The sequence below is a fragment of the Gavia stellata genome, chromosome 2 (assembly GCF_030936135.1).
Source record: "Gavia stellata isolate bGavSte3 chromosome 2, bGavSte3.hap2, whole genome shotgun sequence".
NCBI classification, from domain to species: domain Eukaryota; kingdom Metazoa; phylum Chordata; class Aves; order Gaviiformes; family Gaviidae; genus Gavia; species Gavia stellata.
Genome location: NC_082595.1, coordinates 72024519 through 72047723, shown reverse-complemented (window position 1 = coordinate 72047723; position 23205 = coordinate 72024519). Strand labels below are relative to the sequence as shown.

The window sequence follows — 23205 nt, the reverse complement described above, 5'->3', positions numbered from 1 at the left end:
TACTTGTTTTCTAACTGGATGGAGCTGCAGCCAAGAAAAACAGAAGCACCGAGTTTAGTTTCTTTTGAAGATTGACAGATGCTCCTCACTTAGCGTCTCGAAGTATGAAAGTGTTACTTATTGAAAGAAAAAAATCCTGGTTTAACAATGTTCAGACTTAGGCCAGCAATAATCCTCTCAAAGCTGATCCACCAGTTGGAAAATATGGGAAAAAGCCAGAACTGGGGTCACCCCTCAAACTAGAGGACAAAACAAAGTTTACCCAAAATGTCTCCTTCAAGGAGCTTTCATGCATTTCACATGAATGTGAGCAAAAAGCAAGAAAGAGTCAAAGTGGAGTGTTTTGATTGTGCTGGCCACACATGTGAGTCACCAGGAGCTATACACCCTTGCCCTGAAGTTTGTCACTTCATGTGCTTAAGGGTGTTCCATCTGTTTTGTTGCTTATCATAAAGCTAAAGTTGCGCTCAGTGTAATTGATACTTCTTCATAGTTACCTATAAGAATAGAAATTGTACATTTTGCTAGGCCCAGAGACTTTGTTGTATAGTGAAGTGGATAACTATAGCTGCTCTGGACTTCTGTTTATTGCCAGACATTGCCCTCTTCCTTAGATTGTGCCTTGCCTCTTCAGCAATGCCCTGCGGGGATCGCAGCCCGCTGGCCCCTGGTGAGCTGCCCCGAGGGATTGCCACATCTGGTCACAGATTCCCGACAGCAGGAGCAGAGGCTACAGAGGCTAACGACGCACGCAAGGTGAAGGGATACTGGTGGAAACAGCAACATTGTCATAGAAATCAACTTCCTGCGATGGCACTTAACGGACTCTCACAGGGGCTCCGATGTTGGTGACTAGTCAGCACATTCATTCTTTTTTTGTGGTTTTTTTTTAGTATGAAGTCATGCAAAAACACAATACAGGAATCAATTAAACCACTTTCTCTCTCACTCCACTAATAGCTCGCATTGACCGAACGCAGCTTTACCTGAGGCTATAAAGTACCTTCCCATCTGGCTGGACCCGCAGCATGACGTTGTCCGTGGTGGTGTCGTGGATGAAGGAGCGCTTGGAGTGGACGAAGAACATGTCGGGGACCCAGATCTTCTTCACCAGCCTGCCATCGAAGGTCATGCTTTGGTTGTTGGTGCTGGGGAAGGACAGCCTCTCGTCTTTCCAGTAGTGCCTCAGATAAAGTGTCATGGTGAAGTCCTGCAACAAACAGGCTTGTGTCACAACTTAATGCCTTATTGGCATAGCAGTGACTTCTCCTCTCTGGGACAAACCACAAGCTGTAAAACACCGTTCCTGAAGGCACATCCACTCCCTGAGCTGTGCAGGGGACACAACCGGCTGCAGCTTGTTTATTCCTCAGGTCAGACCAACTTACTGGGTTCAGAAATCAGAGGCCAACCAGGTGGTGAACCCACCTCTGAAATGCAAACTTTGTGTTTTGGTGTTTGCAGCCCCCTTCAGGGACAAAAGGCAGACATGTTGAGGCAGCACTAGGTGGAGAGTGCTGCTGACCACTTAATCCCCCAACCCTATCATGCTGCATTTCTGGAGCCAACAGTGAAGAAGCGTTTGCTGCCCGCACTGTCCTCCACGCTGCTCTGGCAACTACCTTCCCCCGGGCAGCTGGAGGAGCGTGCTGCAGTGGGAACTCTTCCTCCAGCACAGCCACTGAAATGTTTTTGACTCAGTATTTGACCAAAATGTGGTTTTTTCGCTCTTTCTCCCCACATACTGTACTCTTCGATCCGAGGCATGCTTCTTCTCTTTGAGCTCTGTTGTATTTGGAGTCGGACCCCAGAGGCACATACACCTGGGTTTGCCTTTTTCCTTATTTCGAAGGAAACCCTCATGTATCTGAAGATAAGCTCACACACAAGTGTTTATAAGCATGGTATCTTCGAGTGTAGCGTAGTATATTGCCCATAAACTGAGGGAAGTGTCTAAGACTGACCAGTCTGCCCTGGTGTCTGGGGTCGAGGAAGTCAGATGGATTTGGGGTGTTCTTTCAAAAATTTTTTGACATTTGATTTTTTTTCCCCCCAACGTTTTCCAAGCATTTTGAAATATGAGAGTTTCTGCAGTCTTTTTTCAGTAGAAGTGATTTGTTAGTTGCAGCCTATGCTATTATTACATTAGAGGCCAATATAATTCTTGGAAATGCTTTATATCACATCCAGCTGAAGCTCCCAAAGCCACTGAGCATGTAATTTCTTCTTTTTAATTTGATTCATTCTATCGCGTTCTTTAACATCTTTTCCCTGTATTCAAATTTAAAGAAGATCATTCTGGGAAACCTTTTACATTGACTCCTGCGTGTTAATGTTTTCTTTAAACAGTAATAAATTGACAGACATTTGTTCTTCAGCAAGAAGTCAATGCCTCACTTTTTTGCATAAAGTTACATTTATGGTTGCTGTGGAAAAGTCAAGTATTGTCAGCTTTCATTAGGAAAGATTTATTAATACTAGTTTTAGGCTATTAAACTGGGAACCACAATATTTTACCACGCATCATCTGAAAACCCCCCAAGCAACAACCATATAATATCTTCCACTTCTTGTGGTCCATTTCTTAGAGACATTATTAGCTCTCCCATTATGTTTGCAAATGAATTTCCAATCCTGGCTAACAATCTGGTTTTTTCCTTCTTTTCCTTCCTTTAAAACAGCTGCCCCACACATCCTGCAGAAGGTCTGTTCATTTCAGGGTCAGTGGCCTATAATAGATATTTGTAAATTTTTTCATTAATTGGACAAAAAGAATCTGATTTGTGACATACTAATGAAGTTTTGTAATGTCCTCTATTATTTTACCATGTTCTTGCAAATAGTCAGAAAGTAGGAGAAAAAAAGGAAAGATTGACACATCTAACTCCTCAAGCTTAAATTTAGTATAGAATGAATATCTCTGTCACTGATGTCTCTTCATTTAAAAAGCAAGCAATGGTCTTGCAAAACACCATGACCTTTTTCTATAAAGATGCATGAGTTAAAAAGAATTTATTCTGACAACATAAAGTCCATCATTATTTTGCAAACAGCCAAAACTGACCTTGAATGTGTTTTTTTACCCGAGGCCATACAGTGCTTTGCCCATGTTGCCAGGTGTTGCAGCATGATGTTACAGGGGGAGCAGGGGCAGTATTCAAAAACCAGGGGAAGTCATTCAAATCATAATGCTTGCTTTAAAAGTGAGTGGGTTTGTTGTCTTTTTTTCCTTTAAAATCCTCAGTGTTAAGTTCTTTCCCTTTGCTTTCAAGTCCCAAAGCTTTTCAGGGGCTCTCTGGCCACCTTCACAAGCTTTCTCCACAACCAGAAGGGCTGGGACCATCCCAGGAGAGGCAGAAGCTCAGAGTCCCCATGCCTGGCAGTCAGGGTGCCAAGAGCACCGGAGACAGCGGGGACAACTGGAAGGCTCCCCGGGGCTGGGGAGAATGTGCACCCAGATGCGCCCCAGCTTTGCAATCCTGCTGCACTCTGCAAGTGGTCGGTTGACTGCAGATATCCCAGCCCGCTCAAAAGCTGAAAGAGCTGTGGTGAGAGGAGCCCAGCATGCAACCGAGGTGGCTGCCAAACACCAGCTGTGCTGCCACACGGCCACATTCCTGGCTTAGACGTGGGAGGAGGTTGAGCGCAGGCTCTTTAACCCTGTGGCTGTTAATTATGAGCACAGAGAAGTTGCGGCTTTCTGTGAAAGCTTCAGAGCTGTTTGATATATTTGTTGAAAGAGCAAGACATTTTGAAAAGTATTCTGTGTTGGGGTGTGATTTTTTTTCTCTTCCAAAGCAAAAGCTGAGCTACTGAGAGACTCTGGGGATGCTCTAACAGGGTAATCTGACAAGCTCTGGGTTTTGAAAGGGTGAATAAAATTGGGGTAGTTCTTGCAATGTACATGCAGGGCCACCTCCCATTCCCCTTCCCTGCTCCTGCTCTCCTGCGCAGCCTGTTGTTTACATGTCATGTATGCATGGAAAATCTTCCCATGGAAGATCTCCTGCAGAAATCATACCTTACTTTCAGCAGTGTTTTGTGATGAAAAAACCCTTCCAGCAAAACACGTCAAGACCAAAATCTGCACCACTTCGAGAGCGTTTGAAAATTGTCCATTTTCACATTACTAATTGTACGGTAGGAAACAAAGGACAGAGACTCAGTAAGGAATTCAGCTTGCGCAGAGCACCAGCATCAGTCCTGTGTGCCCCTGAAATCCTACTTCAGCATCAGTGTGAAGATACAGGAAGGCTCAACAGAGCCTTATGCCGGTCCCCAGCACACAGCAGGGGAAATACAGCGGGTGCTAACGCACCAAAGGCAGGTTCTGGAGAAACTTCTATCCTCCGAGCTCATTCTGGCTGCCCTGTTGAGAGCAGGGCTTACCAGTCTGATGCAGTGTTGCTCTCAGGATGGCTACATGGCTTCTGGCTGGGACCTAGCTGGCCCCTGACCACCTCAGAACATGGCCAAAGTGAGACTGTCTGCAGTATATCAAAGTGCCTTTAGCTTTTAAACACACTATCACTTAAGAAAATGTAAAAACCCAAATCCATTTGGAGCAGTTTTGGCAGTGTGGTATCATTTTGTCCTAGAGAAAAGAAAATGTCAGATTCCTTCCTTCTGCTTCAAGGGGGATGAAATGGTAGCGTGAGGTGAATAGAAGTAATTGTTGGCAGATTCAGATCAAACTTGAATCTGCCTCTTGGAGGCTGTGGAGTCTCTGTCCTTGGAGGTCTTCAAACCCCACAGACACAAACCCAGGCAGCCTGAGCAGCGTGCTCTGGCTGGCCCTGCTCTCAGCAGGGGTTTGGGCTAGATGGTCTCCAAAGGTCCCTTCTGACGTTAGCCCTTCTATGACTCTTACCATGTCCACCTCAGAAATGCTGTCCAGACTTTCAACTTGGACATCCACCCCAACAGGAATTGCAGGGCCTGGGGGAAAAGAAATTAAAAGTTGGCAAAGTATAAAGCTGGTGAGACAAAGTAGTCCTCTGGCTTTTGTATCTTACAGATAAAAATAGATGCTCAGGCTGAAATAGAAACAACAGTAAACCTATTAAAAGTAGAAGCGATTGGAATTCATAACAAAAACCTCTTAATAACAATAAAACTCAGCAATGAGACTGGCCTATTACCGACTTTCTCTTTTTATGGTGTCATCCTACATGTGTCCCTTCAAAATTTAAAAGCAATTTAATTGATTTTAGCTCTAGCGCTCAGGTCCAGGGCTCAAGAGATGGATACCCAGCAAAGCATCCATTCATATGGAGAGCAATGGCGGTGCAGCTAAAGGAATGTTAGGACTGTTACTCCAAATTTTTCCTTCACTTCTGCTCCCCTCTCAGGCTAATAACATTCCTGAGAGCTACTCCATGTATTTGGCTTTCACATCACTCTCTGCTCAGCTGTGGGTGATGGGAGGGGATGCATTGCAGGACACAGGCATGTGCCATGGAGCCTGAGGCTCCTATGGGGAAGGGTCCATCTGTGACCCCATGGAATAGGGATTTCGATCTTTTTTCCCTCCTCCGGGCTTTGACTAGCCCCCTGTATACCTCTGGCAATTACAGTACAGGAGATCTGTCAAGACAAATAATGCTCACGTTAGCGGACTGCAATGAACCTGAAACCTTTTTAAATTGATTGAACATGCTGGTATTTGGTATATTGAGCATTTAGCAATAAAATCTTCCTCCATCAGAGTATATAATGGTAACCTGGATTTGAATGACCATCTGTCAGCCAGAAAGGGTAGATAAATTGCAACATTCTCTAATCCAATGGGCTGAAAGAAAATGTGTTCTCCTTTATCCCTTTCCCTGAAAGCTTAGGTTGCTCTAGCACACAGCCACAAAACTGTGAGCAAGCATTAAGACACAGCAGTCAAAATATTTTCTTTTGGGTTATAAATGAAATGCCCAGGTCAGTAAGCGTGGTACATGATTTGGTTATGCACACACATCGCCATAGTAAGACGAAATCTTAGAATTTTCCCATCATCCACGAATAAACATAAGGTGTATTTGCAGATTTTTATCAGAAGAAAGTATTACTGAATACCAGGAGTATTATATTGCCTGTAATCACATTTCCATGCCTTTGACTACGCTATTTTCTCATCCAAGGAAGAAGGCTATTTCACTGCACCCCTATACCCCCGAGCATGCCATGAATTCACAACACAAAATAACAAAAATTAGAGACAGAAAAGGCTCTGCTTGTCAATCTGCTTGTTCACCTGAGTACATGTTAGAGTATAAAGAAGTGACAGTGTAGAACAGGAACAGTGACAAATGTGCACATTTCTTACCTCCAAAACCTGGTCTCATGCTGAAGTCATGGTCATCTATTCGCAGCAGCTGCTCTGACTTCGTCAGCGGAGATTTGGTGATGTCAGGGCTTCGTTTTAGGATTGGGCTACCAGGAAGAGAGAAGCAGAGCTATGAGCCCTGAGCAGTGCCTGTGAGAAGTACGTGGCCACTTCGCTCCATTACCTCTTAGACCATTTACCCCTTAGACCATAACCATGCGATTGCTTGCAGCGGTTGGGAGCGTGTCATTAAAAAAATGATTCCTGCACTCAACATACAGCTTAGGCACCTGCGATAATTCTGGCACTGAGAAAACATTTGTTTGGTGATTTTTTTGGCTCCGTAAAATCATCTCTGCTTGTAGCACAGTTTGGAGACAATCATTCAAAAGTGTGGGCTGGAGAAATAGTGTGTGTGGACAGGTGGGGAAATGGAAACGGAGGGGAGGCATTTCTGACATCGAGTTATGACGGGGCGTGAGGGCAGGAATTAGGGAAACAATATATGAAATAAGCTACTGGCTGTTGCCCAGGAACAAAATGGAGACAGGCTGGGAACCAGGCCAGGGGGAAGGCCATCCCCTAACTTGGGATAAAATGATTAGCGCCTGCCCCAGATTTCTAATGAGGATAAAAAGGAGCATTAAATGTCTGGAAGGTCTCTGAGCATTAAAAAGCCTGGGAGGGTCATTTCAGAAGCTGTTCGAGTTGCACCAAATGCTGGGCAGAGGATGCCCTGCCCCTCCTCCACATCCAAGGTGCAAAATGCTGTTCAGGGCCCCAGTGCTTTGGCTGGGATGGTGGAGGCAGCAGCTCCTGGGTTGCTCCATCATGTAGGTGAAGCCTTGTTGCCCTGGGAGCCAGGTGCATGCCAGTCGCCCAGGCAGCAGGAGGGCTCAAAAACAGGAGGAAAGGTTTTGCTGGTTCTCGGTTTGAGAAAAGGTGGCATGCTCAGGGAGGCACTTGCCTGAATATACACAAGACAAGTCAAAAACAGATTAAAGGAAAACAGAACAACACAGAAACTTGACGGGGAATATGTTCCTGAGATAAAACTCCTCCTAAATGAGACTGCTTAACCATGCTGTACTTCTGGCAGACTCGCGGGCAGTTGTACCACAAGAAGCCAGTACAACAATCTCCTAACAGAGACCAGCGGTGTTACAAGCAACTCCTCTCTCAAACCCAGGGCTTTATCTGGACTACGGACTATCTTAGAAAGATGCTCAGTTTCAGTGTAATAAGTTCGAGGAGTGGCGTGTCATCTATCTCCATCAGTGAGTTCTTCCAGTCATGAACTATCCCTCAGGCATTTTAAAAGGTGGCCCCTGCTTCTGCTTTAGATTTAATTCAGCCTCTGAAAGACCTGTGGCACTGTGAGCATGCATCAGGACAGGTCTACACCTGGCTGAGATGGGGGAGTGATATTAGCAGATCACTGGCAAAACCTTCAAAATTTGTGAGCGGGCTTGACCACGCTCAGAAAGGTGCTTTCTCCCTGGCAGTGGCAGAGGGAAGGACGACTGGTGTGATGGAGAGCCCATAGAGGGGGGCTCAGCTCTGCAGAAGGGATGCTCGGAGGGAAGACACCCTCCGCACGGGCCACACTAACCGTGCAGCAGTGCAACACGAAGCCCAAGGGGCTGTGGCGAATGGCCATGGTATCACACCTCACCTCCATGAGGTGGTGTCAGGCAACGTGGCGTCCTCTGGAGCCCACTGGATCCTGCTAATGGCATGACTCCTACCTAAATACGACTGACATGCTCGAACGGTGTCCCCTTCCCCTGCCACAGCCTCAGCCCAGCCCCGGGGATGCGGCTGGCGGGGCTGGGACAGCAGCAACCACCGGAGGGTTTCGCCTACCTGCCTTGCTTGTGCGCCTCGCCGTGGGCCTCCCGCCTCTGCCGCTGCGGCCGGCTGCACGGAAACGACAGGAAAAGGGAGAGCTGAGACAGGCGTTCATGGGCGGGTGGGTGAGGACATTGGGAGGGAAGCGCGGTGGGAAGCACCGGATCTCCACGGTGTTGCCTTCTCTTGAAGCGGGTCTTACCTTTTTTTAAAAGCTTTTTAACAAAGGTCGGTGCCAGGCTGGGCATGGCGGAGGGTGTGGAGGGTGGGGGTGCCGGGGGGTTGCAGCCGGGACAGGGCAAAAGGAGGGGAGTGATGATTTTTGTAAGGTGGGACGCCCCTGGTTTTGACTGCCTGGCAAAGGACCCAGGCAGGCGGCTTGCCTCCCTCCTCCTGCAGCCGTGGCCGGCACCGTCAGGGGCTCTGGAGAGAGGCCGTGCTGCACGGGCCAAGGCGGGCTGCCTGGGGGCCTCTGCCAGCAGGGACCACAGCCATTATATCTACTCACCAGAGGCAGTTGGGTATTTTCATGAGAAGAAAAATCTTTTCGAAGTATTCCAGGGGGAAAAAAAGTAAAAAAATGTGGGAATCTTTGTTTCTGCTTTCGTACTGTCTCCCAGCTAGCTCTCAAGAAAGCTCCTCTCAGGTGTTTGGCCAATATTTTATTTTATCGTTAAAGGAAAGAATATTGCTTTTAGCAATATAAGTGCTAGCTTGAGCAAAAGTAACATTTTAAACATTTACCAGTTCAAACTCATCTTTAATTAAAAGTTAAAAAAGTTAGCTTCTCTCTGTAATAAACACTAATTCTAATCAACTCTACTAATGAGACTTTTTGCCCATTAACATACATTTCAAATCCCTCTGTAGAGACTTACAGTGGCAAAACTCCTTTTACAATAACGAGTGTCACCACCCGAGCACCATCGTCCCTTTGGCGAGCGGTGGCTGAATTTGCAGGATGGTTTCTCTCTGGGCTGGGAACTCTCTGAAAGCTGATGAGCATTGGAGGGAAATTCATCTTTCTGCTGCCACAGAGGAGCGGACAACCGCCGCATCACCCAGGCTAGGGGTGGGCACACTGGGCTGTATCACTGACTCGCCCTGAAGCGAAGCGTTGGCAAAGTGGGATTGTTTTTTTCCAGAATCTGCTCTGTGCTTCCCAGAGGAGAGCTGGGAATAAGTCCACAGGCAGACCATTGTTGGGGGAGCCTTGGACCATGCAGCACCATTGCTATTGCAAGCAGCAGCTTCTTTGGCACTGCTTGGACCTGGGCATCATGCAGCAAAATGCACTTGCAAATGCAAAATGCACTTTCTGGAGTATTCTGCCTTGTCGATACGCCCTTGAGCTGCCACTGACATGTCTCACTGCTGCCTGCTTCTCATCTGCTGGCTGTCAGGAACTAATTTCACGTGTTTTGGGGATAAGCAGACTCTGGCAACAGGCTGACCTATTTACATGACTTTGAAGTGCCCTAGTAAACTCTTGGCTGTTCAGGAATAATGCTGGTATTCAAACAGGGATGTAGCAGGCCATGTTCTTGCAATTTCTAATTTTCATTTCTCTTTGTAGAGCTTATCTAATGCTTCATGTTGGCCCTGGCCCTATCCTGCCTGTCCAGGGAGCTTTCAAGGCATGGCCATCCATCAAGAATTCATGGCTGAATCCTCCCCATCCTCTGCACCCAGCAACTCCAGGTGGTTCCTCTTATTTCTTCCAGGTGATTCTCCACTGCCTCTGAACTAAACTTTATTTCCTTATCACAAACCAGCATAAAATGTCCCCCCATGCTTCAGCCGCTGCAGGGGACTGTGTTAATTTGTGCTTTGGTTCAGCTCCTTCACTTCTTTGTGCCAGTCCCGTTCCCCTTGTCACAGCTCTGAGGTTACCCCGCCTCCCCCGCTTCCCTGCCTCCTCCTGTGGCAGCAAAACATTTTTACCTGTTGCCATTCGTTCCCCAGTTACGGCATTTTGAAGCCCCATTTCTTCCTACTCAATAAATAGCTTTTCTGGTCCGGTTCCTGGGGAGTGGTCTGCTGCTTAAGTGATCAACAGCAGCTCCATCACGGGACCCCATTAGCCTGCCTGTTCAGGCTGTGAATCAATGGCAAGCCGCTACGGCTTCCCCTTGCACATCTGCTGTCCCTGAGCGTTTGCGTCAGACAGCCACACTCAGGAGATTCGGTCCAGACATTGCTCACAGATTGCTCAACGCAACCGTTTGCTACTGTGGCCACGCAGTGTGACAGTATTGATCCTGCCTTTGCTGGGGTGACAGGCTGTCTTTAAAACTAACCGATAACTCCTGAGGTAAAATATACTGAATGAGGAACAACCTTTTTTTTTTTTCCCCCAGTGTCAATATTTATCTCCTAATACTTACAGTGACAAAAGGCATTTCATGGCTCATGAAGCTCACTGAGAGGCTTTATGAAAAAGCAACAACTGGAGCAGAGTGGCATTTATTCACAGTGCTCCCTGTGCATTGCTAGAATAGCTCTCAGGCTCCTGATGGCAGCTGGGTTGATGCAACCTCTCTAAAGTCATCATTAGTCCCCCAGATCACCCCACTGCTTCAAGGCATCATGAGATGCCTCTGCCCCAAAGGCTGAAGCTTGCTGGGGCTGGGGGGAATAAGGCAACTGAAGCTTAGGATACCTAGGGGGAAAAAAATTCAGCAAAACCAGATTTTTATCGCTATAGCTACAGACACAAGGCAAAAAGCGGTTCCTCTTTTTTTTTTAAAGCCCAAGACTTACTATGGCACTTATAGTCCCTCCAACACAACAAAAAGGGTTGCAGGGTTATGGATAACTATGTCTGATTTTCAGAAGAAACAGTCCAACCATGACATCTGAAGGTTCCAGCAGGCATTTGCAAATGCCCAGCTTCACAGGACGTGTGCCAGAGGAGTGTCAGGTCCACACTTGCAGTGTGCACCAGAAAACCCACAATATTCTTCATCACTGAAATAAGAGCTTTTGGAAGCAACCACAATAAATGTGAGAGAAGCCACTACCCATCTTAGCATTTTAGTTTGTAATTACTTATACAGCATACATTTCCCACCTATAAATCATACTCTTTTCCCTAGGGGAGACAATATACCTGTAGTAGGCAGTGACCTATTTTACAGTCTTATTGGGGTAATCTCTGAGAACACTTCTTTTTTGAGGAGTCAAATCAAGATACAGTTTTAGTTCTTCAGGAAAAAGCAAGATCCGATGTATTTTCCTCAAGAGAAAAGTGAAAGTAACTTGCTGAAGTTGTGGACCCAGATCTACACTGTCTTTCCTGGGTCCAAGGGGTGACATCCTCGAGGAACGGTGCTGGTGGGTTTGGCAGACTGGGCTAACACTAATGTTATTATTATCAGATTTCATGAAATTCTGGAACAGTCTGTTCTCTCCATCACTTACGGTATTCTTAGGTCTGCAAAGAGGATGGCAGATCGGAGAAGAGATGTCAGAACGGATCTTGTCTCAGGAAATATTGTTGAGATGTGGCTGTGGCGTAATCTCTGTCCCTTCAGTTACTTGCATCATCAGCAACATTTTGGCCAGCGGCTGTGGCTGCAACCGACCCCAAACCTCCTACCCTGAGCAGAGGTGCCTGTCGCCCCGGGAAGCCTGGCAGCTGGTGGCTGTGGCAGAGACAGCCAGGGTGCCCATTTCCTCTCTGCTTATCTCATGCCTGGGTGATGCCTCCACCCCTCCTCCACTGCAGAGACTGTGGACTCTCCCCCCTGCCTCTGAAAGCACCATGCGCTTAATTTTATCAAATACAAGCTTTGCAGATCACGCTGTGCTGTGGTGCAGCCGATCCTCAGCCTCTCCTACGACTGATGCAAGGCAAGGGAGGGTGTGGAGGTTGCTGAGCCAGTTTTCTGCAGAACTTTTAATTGGAAGTAATGAAAGTGATGAAAACTCCCCCATCCCTGCCAGCCATGCCATGGTGCTCAGCTCTGGGCTCCCCGTCCCTGGGTGGACACCGGTAGGCAGCTTGTGCGGTGCCTCCCGTCCTGCGCTTGCTATGCTGCACAGCCTTCATGCCGTGCTGGGCAGGAGAATGGCAGGAGCCACGTTCTCCTTGGTCTTCCTGTAAAATTATGGCTGGGCAAGGCCCTGATGAAACGCTGCCTGAGGCAGAAGGATCAGGAGAGAGCAGCGGAGGCAGCCCACCCCCCTGCAGGGGACAGAGCCTTGGCAGGGAGGACACTGGAGTGGCAAAGGTGTATTGGTACTAGTAAAGAGCTGTGAGAAGTGTAAAGGTCTTATTAAAGACCGATGCCTAAATATTTGACTAGGTGTTGTTTCTTCCTCTGTTTTATGACCAGTTAGTGACTTAGGTTCATAACAGATCAGCATCATGTTAAAGGCAGAAACCAGGTGGGGGGTGCTGGGTCAGGGAATGGGGGAGAGGGAGGAAGGGGCTGGGGGTTGTCTGTACAAACACACAGAAGGTTTCTGCAGAGAAAAAGTGGGGCAGAGGCAAAAAGAGCTTGGATCTGCAACAGAACCTATGCTTTGGGTGACTCTGAAGATAAAAGAGACTGGATAGGCAGAGATGGGGAGGGAGGGGAAACACTGGATAAGGCCAGAGGGGAATATGTCAGAAGGAGCAGAGAGGAGACATCATGCTCAAACGGTGCCTCATCATTGTGTGGGATGGCTCCTCGGGCACAGACACCCCAGACAGTCCTGCATGAGTAGGGGTGTCCCCTCACCACAGAGTGGTGCAGGGCAGAGATGCTGCCTGGCCCCTGGAGATGCATGAACATCGCGGGGCTAAAGAACCTCCCAGGCTGTGTCCCAAAGGAGCGAAAGAGGTTTTGGGGCAGGAGGGTTGCAGAAAGTTCCCCCATAATGTGCCTTTGACTTGCAAATTAATTGGGAAGACCTTCTCAACAAGCAGGAGGTGCTGGTGGACAGGTGGTGCAGCAGGTCTGGGTGAAGACTGAGAGGTAGTCCAGAGCCCAGAGAAGTGCTTTGCGGGAGGAGGAAAAGTGAGGTAGCTAAATGGGGAGAAAAACCACCCAGCACCTGAGTGAGGAGAGAGCAAACTTGCATCAGGAGGAAGCTGTTCTTATCCAGCGACATGCACTGCAGGAGACACGATCCACTGTGTAACATACTAGTTCCCAAGAATAATGTAGGATAGAAACCCACTAATTTGTACTCAAATTGGGAGAGTTACAAAGTTGTGAGCTGTAAACAAGCCACTAAAAACTGAGGAAAATTAATCACAAATGTATTTTATCTTGGCATTTGGCAGGCTCTTGTTTGCTTGTAATTATGTTGGGTCATGTGTCCTTATGATTACTAGATTTAAAGATGGTGAAGAAAGGTCACCAATTGCTATTATAGGTGGTTAAATCTGTGAAAAGGAATGGGGAAAGAGCACTATTTTTGATGTTCACATCGCGAAGTCTGAGAAACAGTGGGATTCAGAGCTGTTCTACCATCTTATTTTTGAGTGATACAGAAAATTCAATGAGAACCCCATTTTAATCCAATATTACTTGAATATACATCAATCTCAGAATGCAAAATATGCAGAGGCAGGAGACATATATAAAACTTTTAAATTTTGCACTTCCTTTGTTCTTTGTCTGGACATAAACATTAGCAAAAGAAAAAAAAATGAAACAAACCCACACATCTTGATTATTCACAGAAATGTCATGCCACCTGAGGTCTTAGCACTGTGCCTGATGTTGCAAAATTGGAAGTGACCCTATGTGGCAGAAATTGCATCCAGTGGGTGTGTGTTTGTTGGGTTTTGTGTTACACAGTTTGAAAGGAATGGTTGGAGGGAGGAGAATGAGCATGACTGAGGTCCGTCCTGCCAGCGGAGGAGGAGGCAGGACATGCCAGGGCTCAGCTAAGAGAAAAAGAGCAATGGATGAAGGGAGCAACTAATGGAGCAATGCAGAATGTGCGGAAAGGTTTCATGTCTGCCCCAGTCTTTGAAGAAAAGTTGACTTGTAAGTGGATGTCAGCACAGTGCAGATGAAGGAAGGGCATGTTAAGGAATATTTAGATATATTGGAGGTATTTAAGTCAACAGAGGCTGATGGCACTTCCCCAGGAGCACTGGGAGTACCAGCTGTTACAGTCTCTGAGCTGTAAACAGGTACCTCTGAGGACTCCTCACAGACGGGTGATACCCCTGAGAGAGGGTGAGGGTGAACACAAAACCTGTTTTTAAGCAAGGGAAAAAAGAAGGATGTTGGAGTTTTGACGTTTGGAAAGAAACTGGGACAAATTCGTGATCTGTTTATCTGCCCCCCCGGGATAACAAGATTATAAAGATGACTCAATGTGAATCTTCGCAATAATTGATGTCAAACCAGTCTAATGTCCTTTCTGACAGTGTAACTGGCTGCCTTAGTGTAAGCAGAAGGAAAAATAAAATGAGGTTTTTAATATTTCATTACCAAACTAGGGAAATATGGTTGAGATGAGAAACTGTGACTTTGATCATGGTTGAAAGTCTATGCTTAGAGTAACTGCCATTACTTTGCTGTCAAGAGACATTAAATGACATCTCACAGATTTCATCCTGAAAAATGCTAGTCAATATTTTCAATAATAATGCAGATGACAGAACTATAAAACTCATGCATGACAGCATGCTTGAAAGAGAAACAGACAATTTGGGCTTTAGGATCAGAATTCAAACAGCCTCAACATGCTGGAGAAATGTTCTGATGTCAATAAGATGAATTTCAGTAAAAGAGAATACAAAGAACTGCATGGAGTACAGAAAAATAGTTGTACAAATGCAGAATGGGGAATAACTAGCTGATTATCAGTGCTACACTTGTCTTAGTTCCTTATTTACAGCAATGAAAGCACTCTGTCTTTATAAGGGCAATCAAAAACATCAATAACTAACAATTCTTTTACACTACAAAAAATACAGAGTTGTAACAACTCTGATGTTGGGTGGTGTTAAGAAATATTCATATTGGCACAGGACCAAAGACAGATTTAAAGTAAATGGACTGAACAGTAACAAGTCACCAGACTTTCACCCAGAAGAAAGCCAAATAAGAAACTGTTGAACCAGCATTTAAATTGTCCTTGGTGTGACAGGAGCGGAAGGTGACAATTTTCCACTTCTTTGGAAAAAGAGCTCCAAGTGGAATCTGAGAAGCTACAGACTGCTCCACTGGACAAATTAGCTACAACCATAGTAACAAACACCAATGGTAGACACCAGATAAATACAGTATGTATCGAAGAAGAGTCAGAGACAGTATAACTTTTCTTGAGGGATGTTATGCACTGTAAATATAATAGACTTCTCTAAAAAGTTAATGACCTTGTAGATAAGGATGATCAAGATGACACAGTGTACCTCAATTTCCAAAAAGGTGCTGACAGGTCCTTTCCAGAGGCTTGTAAAGAAACCAACCGGTCAGAAGGAGGGACATTCCCTTCATGTGAATGGTTGCAAAATAAGAAACAAAAGGAATAATGTAGAGTTTTCACTGTGAAGAAACGTTTTCAATATAGTCCCATGGGAATCTATGATAGGATCTCTGTTGTTCAATAAATTTATAAATTATTTGGGAGAAAAAAATAATTACTGGCAACAATGTTTACTGAGGATATGTAACCATTCAAGGCAGTCAAAATCAGAATTGGGAGTGGAGAATTACTGCAGGACCTCATGATGCCAAGTGACTTCAGATAAAATGACAGCAGAAATTCACTGTTAGTGAATTCAGAATAGTGTACATTGCTTTGTACTTTGTATTTTTGCATTTTTTCAATGTACTTTCAGAAACAATGTTAAGAGGTCTCAGTGTCATTGCAGCTATTCCTTTGTAAACATCAGCTTAATGCTCCACGGTGCTCAAAAAACCAAACAGGCGGTTAGGTGTTATTGGGAATGGAGAAGCAAACCAAACAGAAACCATTTCACTGCTATTAGCAACACTAAGGCATGCCAACATCTCATATAGCCAGTGCCCATAGTTGGAAAAAGTAGAAAACAAGAGGAGAGAGGGAGCTGTGAGGTGGAGAGGACTTCCAGGCAGCCTGAGCAGGGCTCTCCAGGTGGGAAGGGAGACAACAGCTGAGTGATATGGTGCCGTGATATAAAATCAGGAGTGGCATGGTGAGGGTGAACAGGAATTTGTTGCTCCAGACTTTTCACAACACATAACATGGAGAAGACATTTGAAAGGAAGTACATAAACACGGCATGTCATCGCAGTGTGAAATTCACTCTCACTGAAAGCTGTGAGGGCTAAAACCACAAGTTTGGGAGATGACTGGGCAGTTTATAGAAGAAAGACCTGCAGGAGCGTTTCAGATGTAAATCCAACCCCTGAGCCAGGAAATCAAACCATTTATATGTACTTAGAATGGGAGGAAACTGCCTTGCAGTATCTTTGGGTTTGTTTGGGGTTTTTTTTGCTGGGTTGCAGATAGGTTTTTAGAGTCTGTTATGTCTTCTCACACCAGCTCATAAAAAGCATTGGAGAAATGGTGGGCTAGAAGACAATATGAAGCTGCTGATCCTGAGCAAGTTACATGGTGGCAACTTTGACTGGAGATGTTATCATCAGTGGCACAGTGAAGTGGCACAGTACATGGGTACACAGTACATGGGAACACAGCTACAGAAGTACCAGTAAAGACAATGTTCTGCCGTGAATCACCTGAATAAAGATAGGAAGCTATGTGAAGTGTAGACCAAAATAAATTCTAGAAAGGTTGAAAGGAGGCTGGTGATAATAATGAAAGTAGAAAATATCATTTTCAAAGCATTATAATCTGCAATGATAAGCAGAAAGAGGACACTTTTGGCTGGGTTCTGAGAAAAAAACACAAGACTTCCAAGGAAAGTTGTCATGCAGGATTGAAGTTACTTGAAAGAACAACAGGGGTGGAAAGGAAAACTGAGAGAAATAGCAAAGCAATGATGAAAAATAAGTTTATGTATAACAAGATAGAGAAGATGAGCACTGTTGGACAGAAGAAAAGGACTTCTGGAAAGTGGAAGAAGAGATAACACAGGCAGCAGCAACAGCTGCCAGAGGAGAGGAAGTTACAGAATAATACATAGTTAAAAGTGACTGGAGAATATCTGGCAGAACTGTGTGACAGGGGAAGTGGCAGTGCCTAGGGTCAAATAAATGAGGCAGGTGAAGCAAAGGGCAGAGAAAGTCTGGGACAAAAAAGAGAAAGAGCAAGTTGGAGAAGAGGAGGAACCTTGAATGGTGGAAAGAAAAGGAGAAGGAGATGGAGGTGAAAGAAAGAAAGGAAAAGGCAAGTTACCAACAGGGGAGGTGGAGAGACTCCAGTTGCGTTGGTCTGAAGCCCACTCTGGGCTTCTTATTGCTCTCCTGATACTCAGCACTGCTGGTGCATATGGTGTCAAGGCACAATGCAAACTGCTGATCTTAAAAAGCAGTGCCCTGGGAGCTGTGGGTGGTCAGTGCTCCACCGGATCTGCCTCACTGTTGATAAAGTTCTCCTATAGGCAATGCTTTCAAAGGGCATTTTATGGGCTTATCTTGCACTCTGAAGATCTGATCTAAAGACAGCTTGCATTAGTAAGCTTTGTTCATGCAAATAAATGCTTTCAGGACCAATCCTGAAGATAAGATACAAGAGCAAAACTCAAGGACAAGAGAACAGCTCAAGGATTGCTGGGAGGTAAAGGAAGAAGTTCTGTTAGGGATAAATTTATAAGGCCAGAGAAAGCATTTGGAGGGCAAGAAGGTAGGAGCTGCTCTACGTGTAGGAGGCAGCCTCAGCGAGGGTACCAGGATAGCCATGTGTGATTTACGGAGCACAGAGAGCTCACACACAAAGTGGCCAGGGAACGGAGGAGCTGACAACACAGGTATCATCCAAATTCAACAAAAGCAAGGGAAGGTAACTTTAGTGTTGTGAATGTTCAGTATGATGCTGAGCCTTTGAGAAAGGACAAGGAACCATGGCCATAATGTTGCAGGATGGCTCCCATCACTTAAGAAGAGTGTCAATAATTGTAATAACATCTGAAAATGTCATAAAAAGAAAGGTCTTTGGCCATGAAAGAGACCTTGTGATAACAAGCCCAGGGCTTATTGTAGAGGATGTCATTCAACTTCTGTAAAAGATAGCTCTTACTGACAGAAACATGGACAGGGAGCTCTAAAGGAGTGGAAAATGAGTTGCTATTTGGAGACCAGAGTGAGGCAAAATGATTATAACATGGCCAGGGAATGGAAGTGACATGACTAAAAACATGAAGAGGGTCTCTTAGCTAAGATTAAACAAACATGATCCATAAATCTTCTACAGTGAAATCTCTTCTGCTGAGAGTTGTTTGTCTGAAAGGTGGTTGTAACGCTGTCCAGGGAGATTTTAGTGTTAAAAGAGATTTTTTTTCCCAGCAGTTAGCTCTGGCAGAACAACCTGGGCTCAGCTCCAGGCCAGTTCTTTTCCTGTTGCTCATCCTCTCTAGCAGATTCTGCAAGTTTAATTAGCAATACAGGCTTTGGCCCTTTTGTTGGCAAAACGATGTTGTGACCTTTAGTGACCCTTTGTACCCTTCTAGTGACCCCCATGCAGCCTGGTGGCTTTCCAAGAGCCTGAGCAGTTGGGAAAGCAGCAGACAGCCCTCTTGCCGGTGCTCCGGATCTCAGCTCCTTCCTGTAGGAGTTTTGGCACTGTGGTTTTAGCAGGAGTAAAAAGCTTTACAAACCCCGCAGGATTTGCACACGGCTGACTGCAAACTGCGAACAGGTCTGCAAGGTGAGAAGGGTTTTATTTTTATAGTGCTGCTCTTTCAAGTGAAATCCCTTTGAGGTGATTTGTCCTGGAGATTAGCAAAAATAAGTAGTTGAGTCTTTGACTGGCACACAGACATTTTTATAGTGATGTACAATATTGGAGGGCTCTGTAGTAAGTCCCATGCAATAAAGCTATCTACTTTGCTGCTTTCATTGTAACTGTATGCATACTTTGACCTACACTTATTTGCCATTTTCTTGTCACACTCTGCACTGTCTCAAAGCCTCATCAGCTTTATTTCAGGAATTATTTGCCCTTTTGCAAAATTCCTGTCATGCAAACCCAGTCCCCAAAGTACCGTGCTGCATGCATGAATTCTCATGGGGAAAACCATGCCTGTCTGCTCATCCTTCTTCAAGGTTGTTCTGTCTCATGATAGAACGGCTACCTTGGGGTACCTGCAGTGCCAGAAATTGTGACAGAGAATGTGTCTGACCTGCATCCCCCCGTTCACCATATCACCAGGAGTGCAAAGGCCGTGGGATCAGCTGGATATGGGCAGGTGAAACGACAAGCCCTGGGGCTGAAAACTGCAGAGCAAATGATGAGGTTTTGTTTGAAAGCAGAGTTCAGAGCAAATGAGTCTCCTTGGAAGAAACTAACACTTGCAGAATGGCACCATCCAAGGAAACAAGCTAAAAGCCTGTGCATTTCCTCCGTCAGCTGCACCATGAAAATCAGGAGCAAAGCTGGACATGTCTGTCAGGGACAGCAGGATGCTGGCAGCACAACCAAGGTGACAGGTCTCTAGAGCAGGTTCCTGCACCGCCTGCCAACACTGGTGGCTGGCACTGAGCCCTGGCAGTAGGGAAGGGGATGGTCTTGTGCCTTTAAAGGGCTTCTGGAAGCTAGGGAGGCCATGGGTGCAAATTAAGACACCCTGAGCATCTGGTGGTGGTGTGGAGCCAGCCTTTTCCACTCCTCATAGATTTCCCCCATCAACCTCCAGTGAGGCATGTGGGTCTCTTTTGAAGACAAAGGCTGCAGTGAAGGGATGGATTCCATCCTGGTCTTTACCATAAGCCTTGTGGAGCAAGAGATAGCAGTGCTCAGAGAGAAGTAACAAAGTCAATTGCTATAACTTCTTCTGCATAATGGATATTCAGGGCTGCATCTTGAAGGGAGAGGAAACAGAGTAAATAACAAAATGTTCAGGAGCAATCTTCACTGCAAGCTTTTTCTGATGTTATACAGCATCCCCCCTTGCTCTGTTTTTCTTCCAGTATCTAATTCTGTGACCAAAAAAAGGCCTTGACTTTGACTGAAATGCAAATGAACTGTACCTACTTCAAAACTGTCTCATATGATCAGCATCTTAATGTATAGGGAACTACATACGAGCGCAAAGAGGACTGGCTGTAGCTCTAAGACGAGGTGTCCTGCCATACGCTGATGCCCAGTGATGCTGGGCAAACATGATCTCCAACTGTGGGGCTGCAATGGAGACCATGACCACAATCCCAGGAGGTCAACAGGAGTAACTCTGTATGCAGCACCTACATGAGGACTGTACAAATACTGCACCAAGTCCTGACGTCAACCCTAGAAAAGCAGTGAATGGACAGAGGAAAACAAGCAAATGACTGAGTTAAGGTTTGGGAAACATCCTACACTGAGAAATATAAGCAGCTTAATCTTCTGAATATATCTAAGTGGAGATGAGGGAGCTTGATCCACCTGCAAGTACCTGGATGGAGAAGAGACAAGCAAGCATAGAACAGGAGCAAATGGATGGAAGACGAAGTTAAAAAATACCGGCAATCCTATTCTGAGTTTATTTGACACTGAAGGTAATTATCATAAATCAGGGATTCAGTGTACAATTCATACAGAAGGCTTCACTGCTTGTGCTTAGCAGGAAATCAGATGGATGACCATAATCATCCCTTTTTACTTTACAAATTACAAGGCTGTTAAAACCATTGGTGTCTTGTGGCCTATCCCACCACAGGCGAAAGTGAGCACTGTACTGGGCAACACACTGCTGATGGACAACCCTATAGCCTCTTGCCAGTGTTGCTCCTCTCTCCCCATCAGCCCTCCTCAGCATCAATAGTGCTCTACTGAGGTAGAAATAGGCCAGAAATGACCTCCCAGGCCAGCATGGGTGCGCTGGGAAGGTGGTGAACCCAGCTTCTCAGAGCCACGACACCTCAGGGCTTTCTGATGGGCTTGTCCTGGCACAATTACATCGTATATACAAAACACAGGTGAAGGGGCAGTTCCCACATAAACTGAATAGGTATTTCTTTTCTGTCTTCACATACTTTTAATGCTTTGCTGCTGTGATTCATTATATCGTCGCTTAATTGTACTGACCGTATTAAGCATTTGGTGCAGTGGGAGTTTTTGCTGAAGACGCTAAACAAGAACATGGCTGTGTGCACACATTCCTCTCTGCTGGATGCTTTTCAGCTCAAATGGTGGTACCTTGCATCTCACCCCTTTATTTTGCTACTGCCAGCATATCACCTCCACTGCCACTGTCACGTAGCCTCAATGAAAGTAGAGGTTTTGTGGCTATCTTGCATCCATACTGTCTGTGGTAACACATCCCCTGGGGGCTGATCATAAACAGAGCCACTGCATCCATTTTGCCAGTTATACCTCCATGAAGGTGGCGTCACTGCTAAAGCCATTTCGTATCCATAAAATGGCTTATGGACTCCCAAGTGTTAACTGGGACACTGCAGTCACTCTGTACCGTAGCCCTGACTTGCTACAAGGGGCTACAGAAAAACAAAAAGGCACCACACTTTCCATCCCTTCCACCTTCCAGTCACTTTTCCTGAAGGCTAACAGCAGTGGTTTGAATTCCTCAGGACTGTGACACTGACACTCCTGCCTTTCCACCCCCATACACTGTACAGTATTGATGGTGATATGGACTCATTACAGAACAGAAACAGTGACTATAGCGAAGCAGAAATGACATAGGCAGTTGCAAGCAGAAGTACACATTTGAACAGAAAACTAAATGTACCAGCTATATTGTCCAAAAAAACCCCAAAGGATTTTTCCTCCAGATGTACCTTGTTATGTGCCTGAGTATAAAAATCCTCATACAAAGTTCCAAATATTCCCCAAATAGAATATAAGTAATCAGAACTCAGTCGTAGCAAAAAACCTTCCTCAACTCAAAACCTCCTAAAATGGCTGTCTACAAGGTAGTGGGAGAAAAATGTCACACAGCCTTTTTGTAAGAGAGAGAGAGAGACAGAGAGACAGAAAAGAGTAGATAATATTTTAAATATTTTTAAATATCTTAACTCAATACACTGAATGCTCTTTCTGTTTCCTCTGATAACTGACTGTAGCCTTGAAGTTTGCAGAGAGACTTTATTTTTTTCCTCTCAAAAGCTCTATAAAACAACCTGTATTGGAATAATAAGATGAATTCTGAATGTTTTCATTTCAGATGTCAAGTCAAGCTAATCTTCAGTGAATACAACAATCCTCATGGACCTAAATTTCCTCTCCCCTTTTGTGTAAAAACTCTACCACATTTTAACCACAATAGATATAAGCAAATGCTTCTTTTTTGCACCCTTGCAGACTTTGAGATACCTCACAAACTAATTTTTTGGGGGAGCAATGATTTTCACTGTAGAAAATGCATTAGAACTTATTCATTGGCAAAAACAGCAACAGAAAATATTTTTGACTGAGAGATCACAATCTGCAAATGCAAACTCTAATTGTCTGTTAGTCATTGTATCTTCACCTGAAACATTACATTTGTCCAAACTGTAGCAATTTGAATGTAAAAAAAAGAGACTCACCTGCCTTTTTTGTATACCTCATGTATTTCTTTTCCTTGGCGGTGGGCTCTGCATTCAGTGGATAAAACCCATCCCCACAACAGCAGGAAGATGCTAAAATGCATTTTATGGACAGTCAACATGTTACCTGAAGGCTCTGTATCCAAAAATAGTCCATACAAGACGAAGAAAACCAAAATGTAGATCCTGTTCCTCCTTTTAAGACATTATCGGTCTGATCGTTATTGGAAGGATGTTTACTCATACAAAAAATCATCCTGCAGTATTTAATCTGGACAGTGGGGAAAGCAATTTCCACTAAACCTATAAATCCTTCTACGTCAGATGGCAGGGATTTTCTAGCAGTGTTGAATTCACGTATTCTCAGAGAACAATTATTTTTTTGTCCAAACAGGCTATTTTTATTAATTGGTTTAAATTGAACCCTTTTCAAGTACCTATGGGAAATGG

General features: G+C 45.1%; 1 protein-coding gene across 2 annotated transcripts in view; it reads right to left on the bottom strand.

The window, feature by feature from the left end:
• The window catches only part of LOC104257765 (gamma-aminobutyric acid type A receptor subunit rho1), a 30147-nt gene extending 7270 nt beyond the window's left edge, over positions 1 to 22877 (bottom strand). The window contains exons 1-5 of one of the 2 annotated variants that reach the window (XM_059831196.1): positions 22756 to 22877; positions 8183 to 8236; positions 6317 to 6423; positions 4871 to 4938; positions 987 to 1210 (exon numbers count right to left, since the gene is read on the bottom strand). In XM_059831196.1, coding sequence (XP_059687179.1) covers positions 987 to 1210; positions 4871 to 4938; positions 6317 to 6423; positions 8183 to 8236; positions 22756 to 22877 — 575 coding nt within the window. The remainder of the gene's footprint in view (positions 1 to 986; positions 1211 to 4870; positions 4939 to 6316; positions 6424 to 8182; positions 8237 to 22755) is intronic. The other variant, XM_009812660.2, reaches the window with a different exon arrangement.
• Between the last annotated feature and the right edge of the window lie 328 nt (positions 22878 to 23205).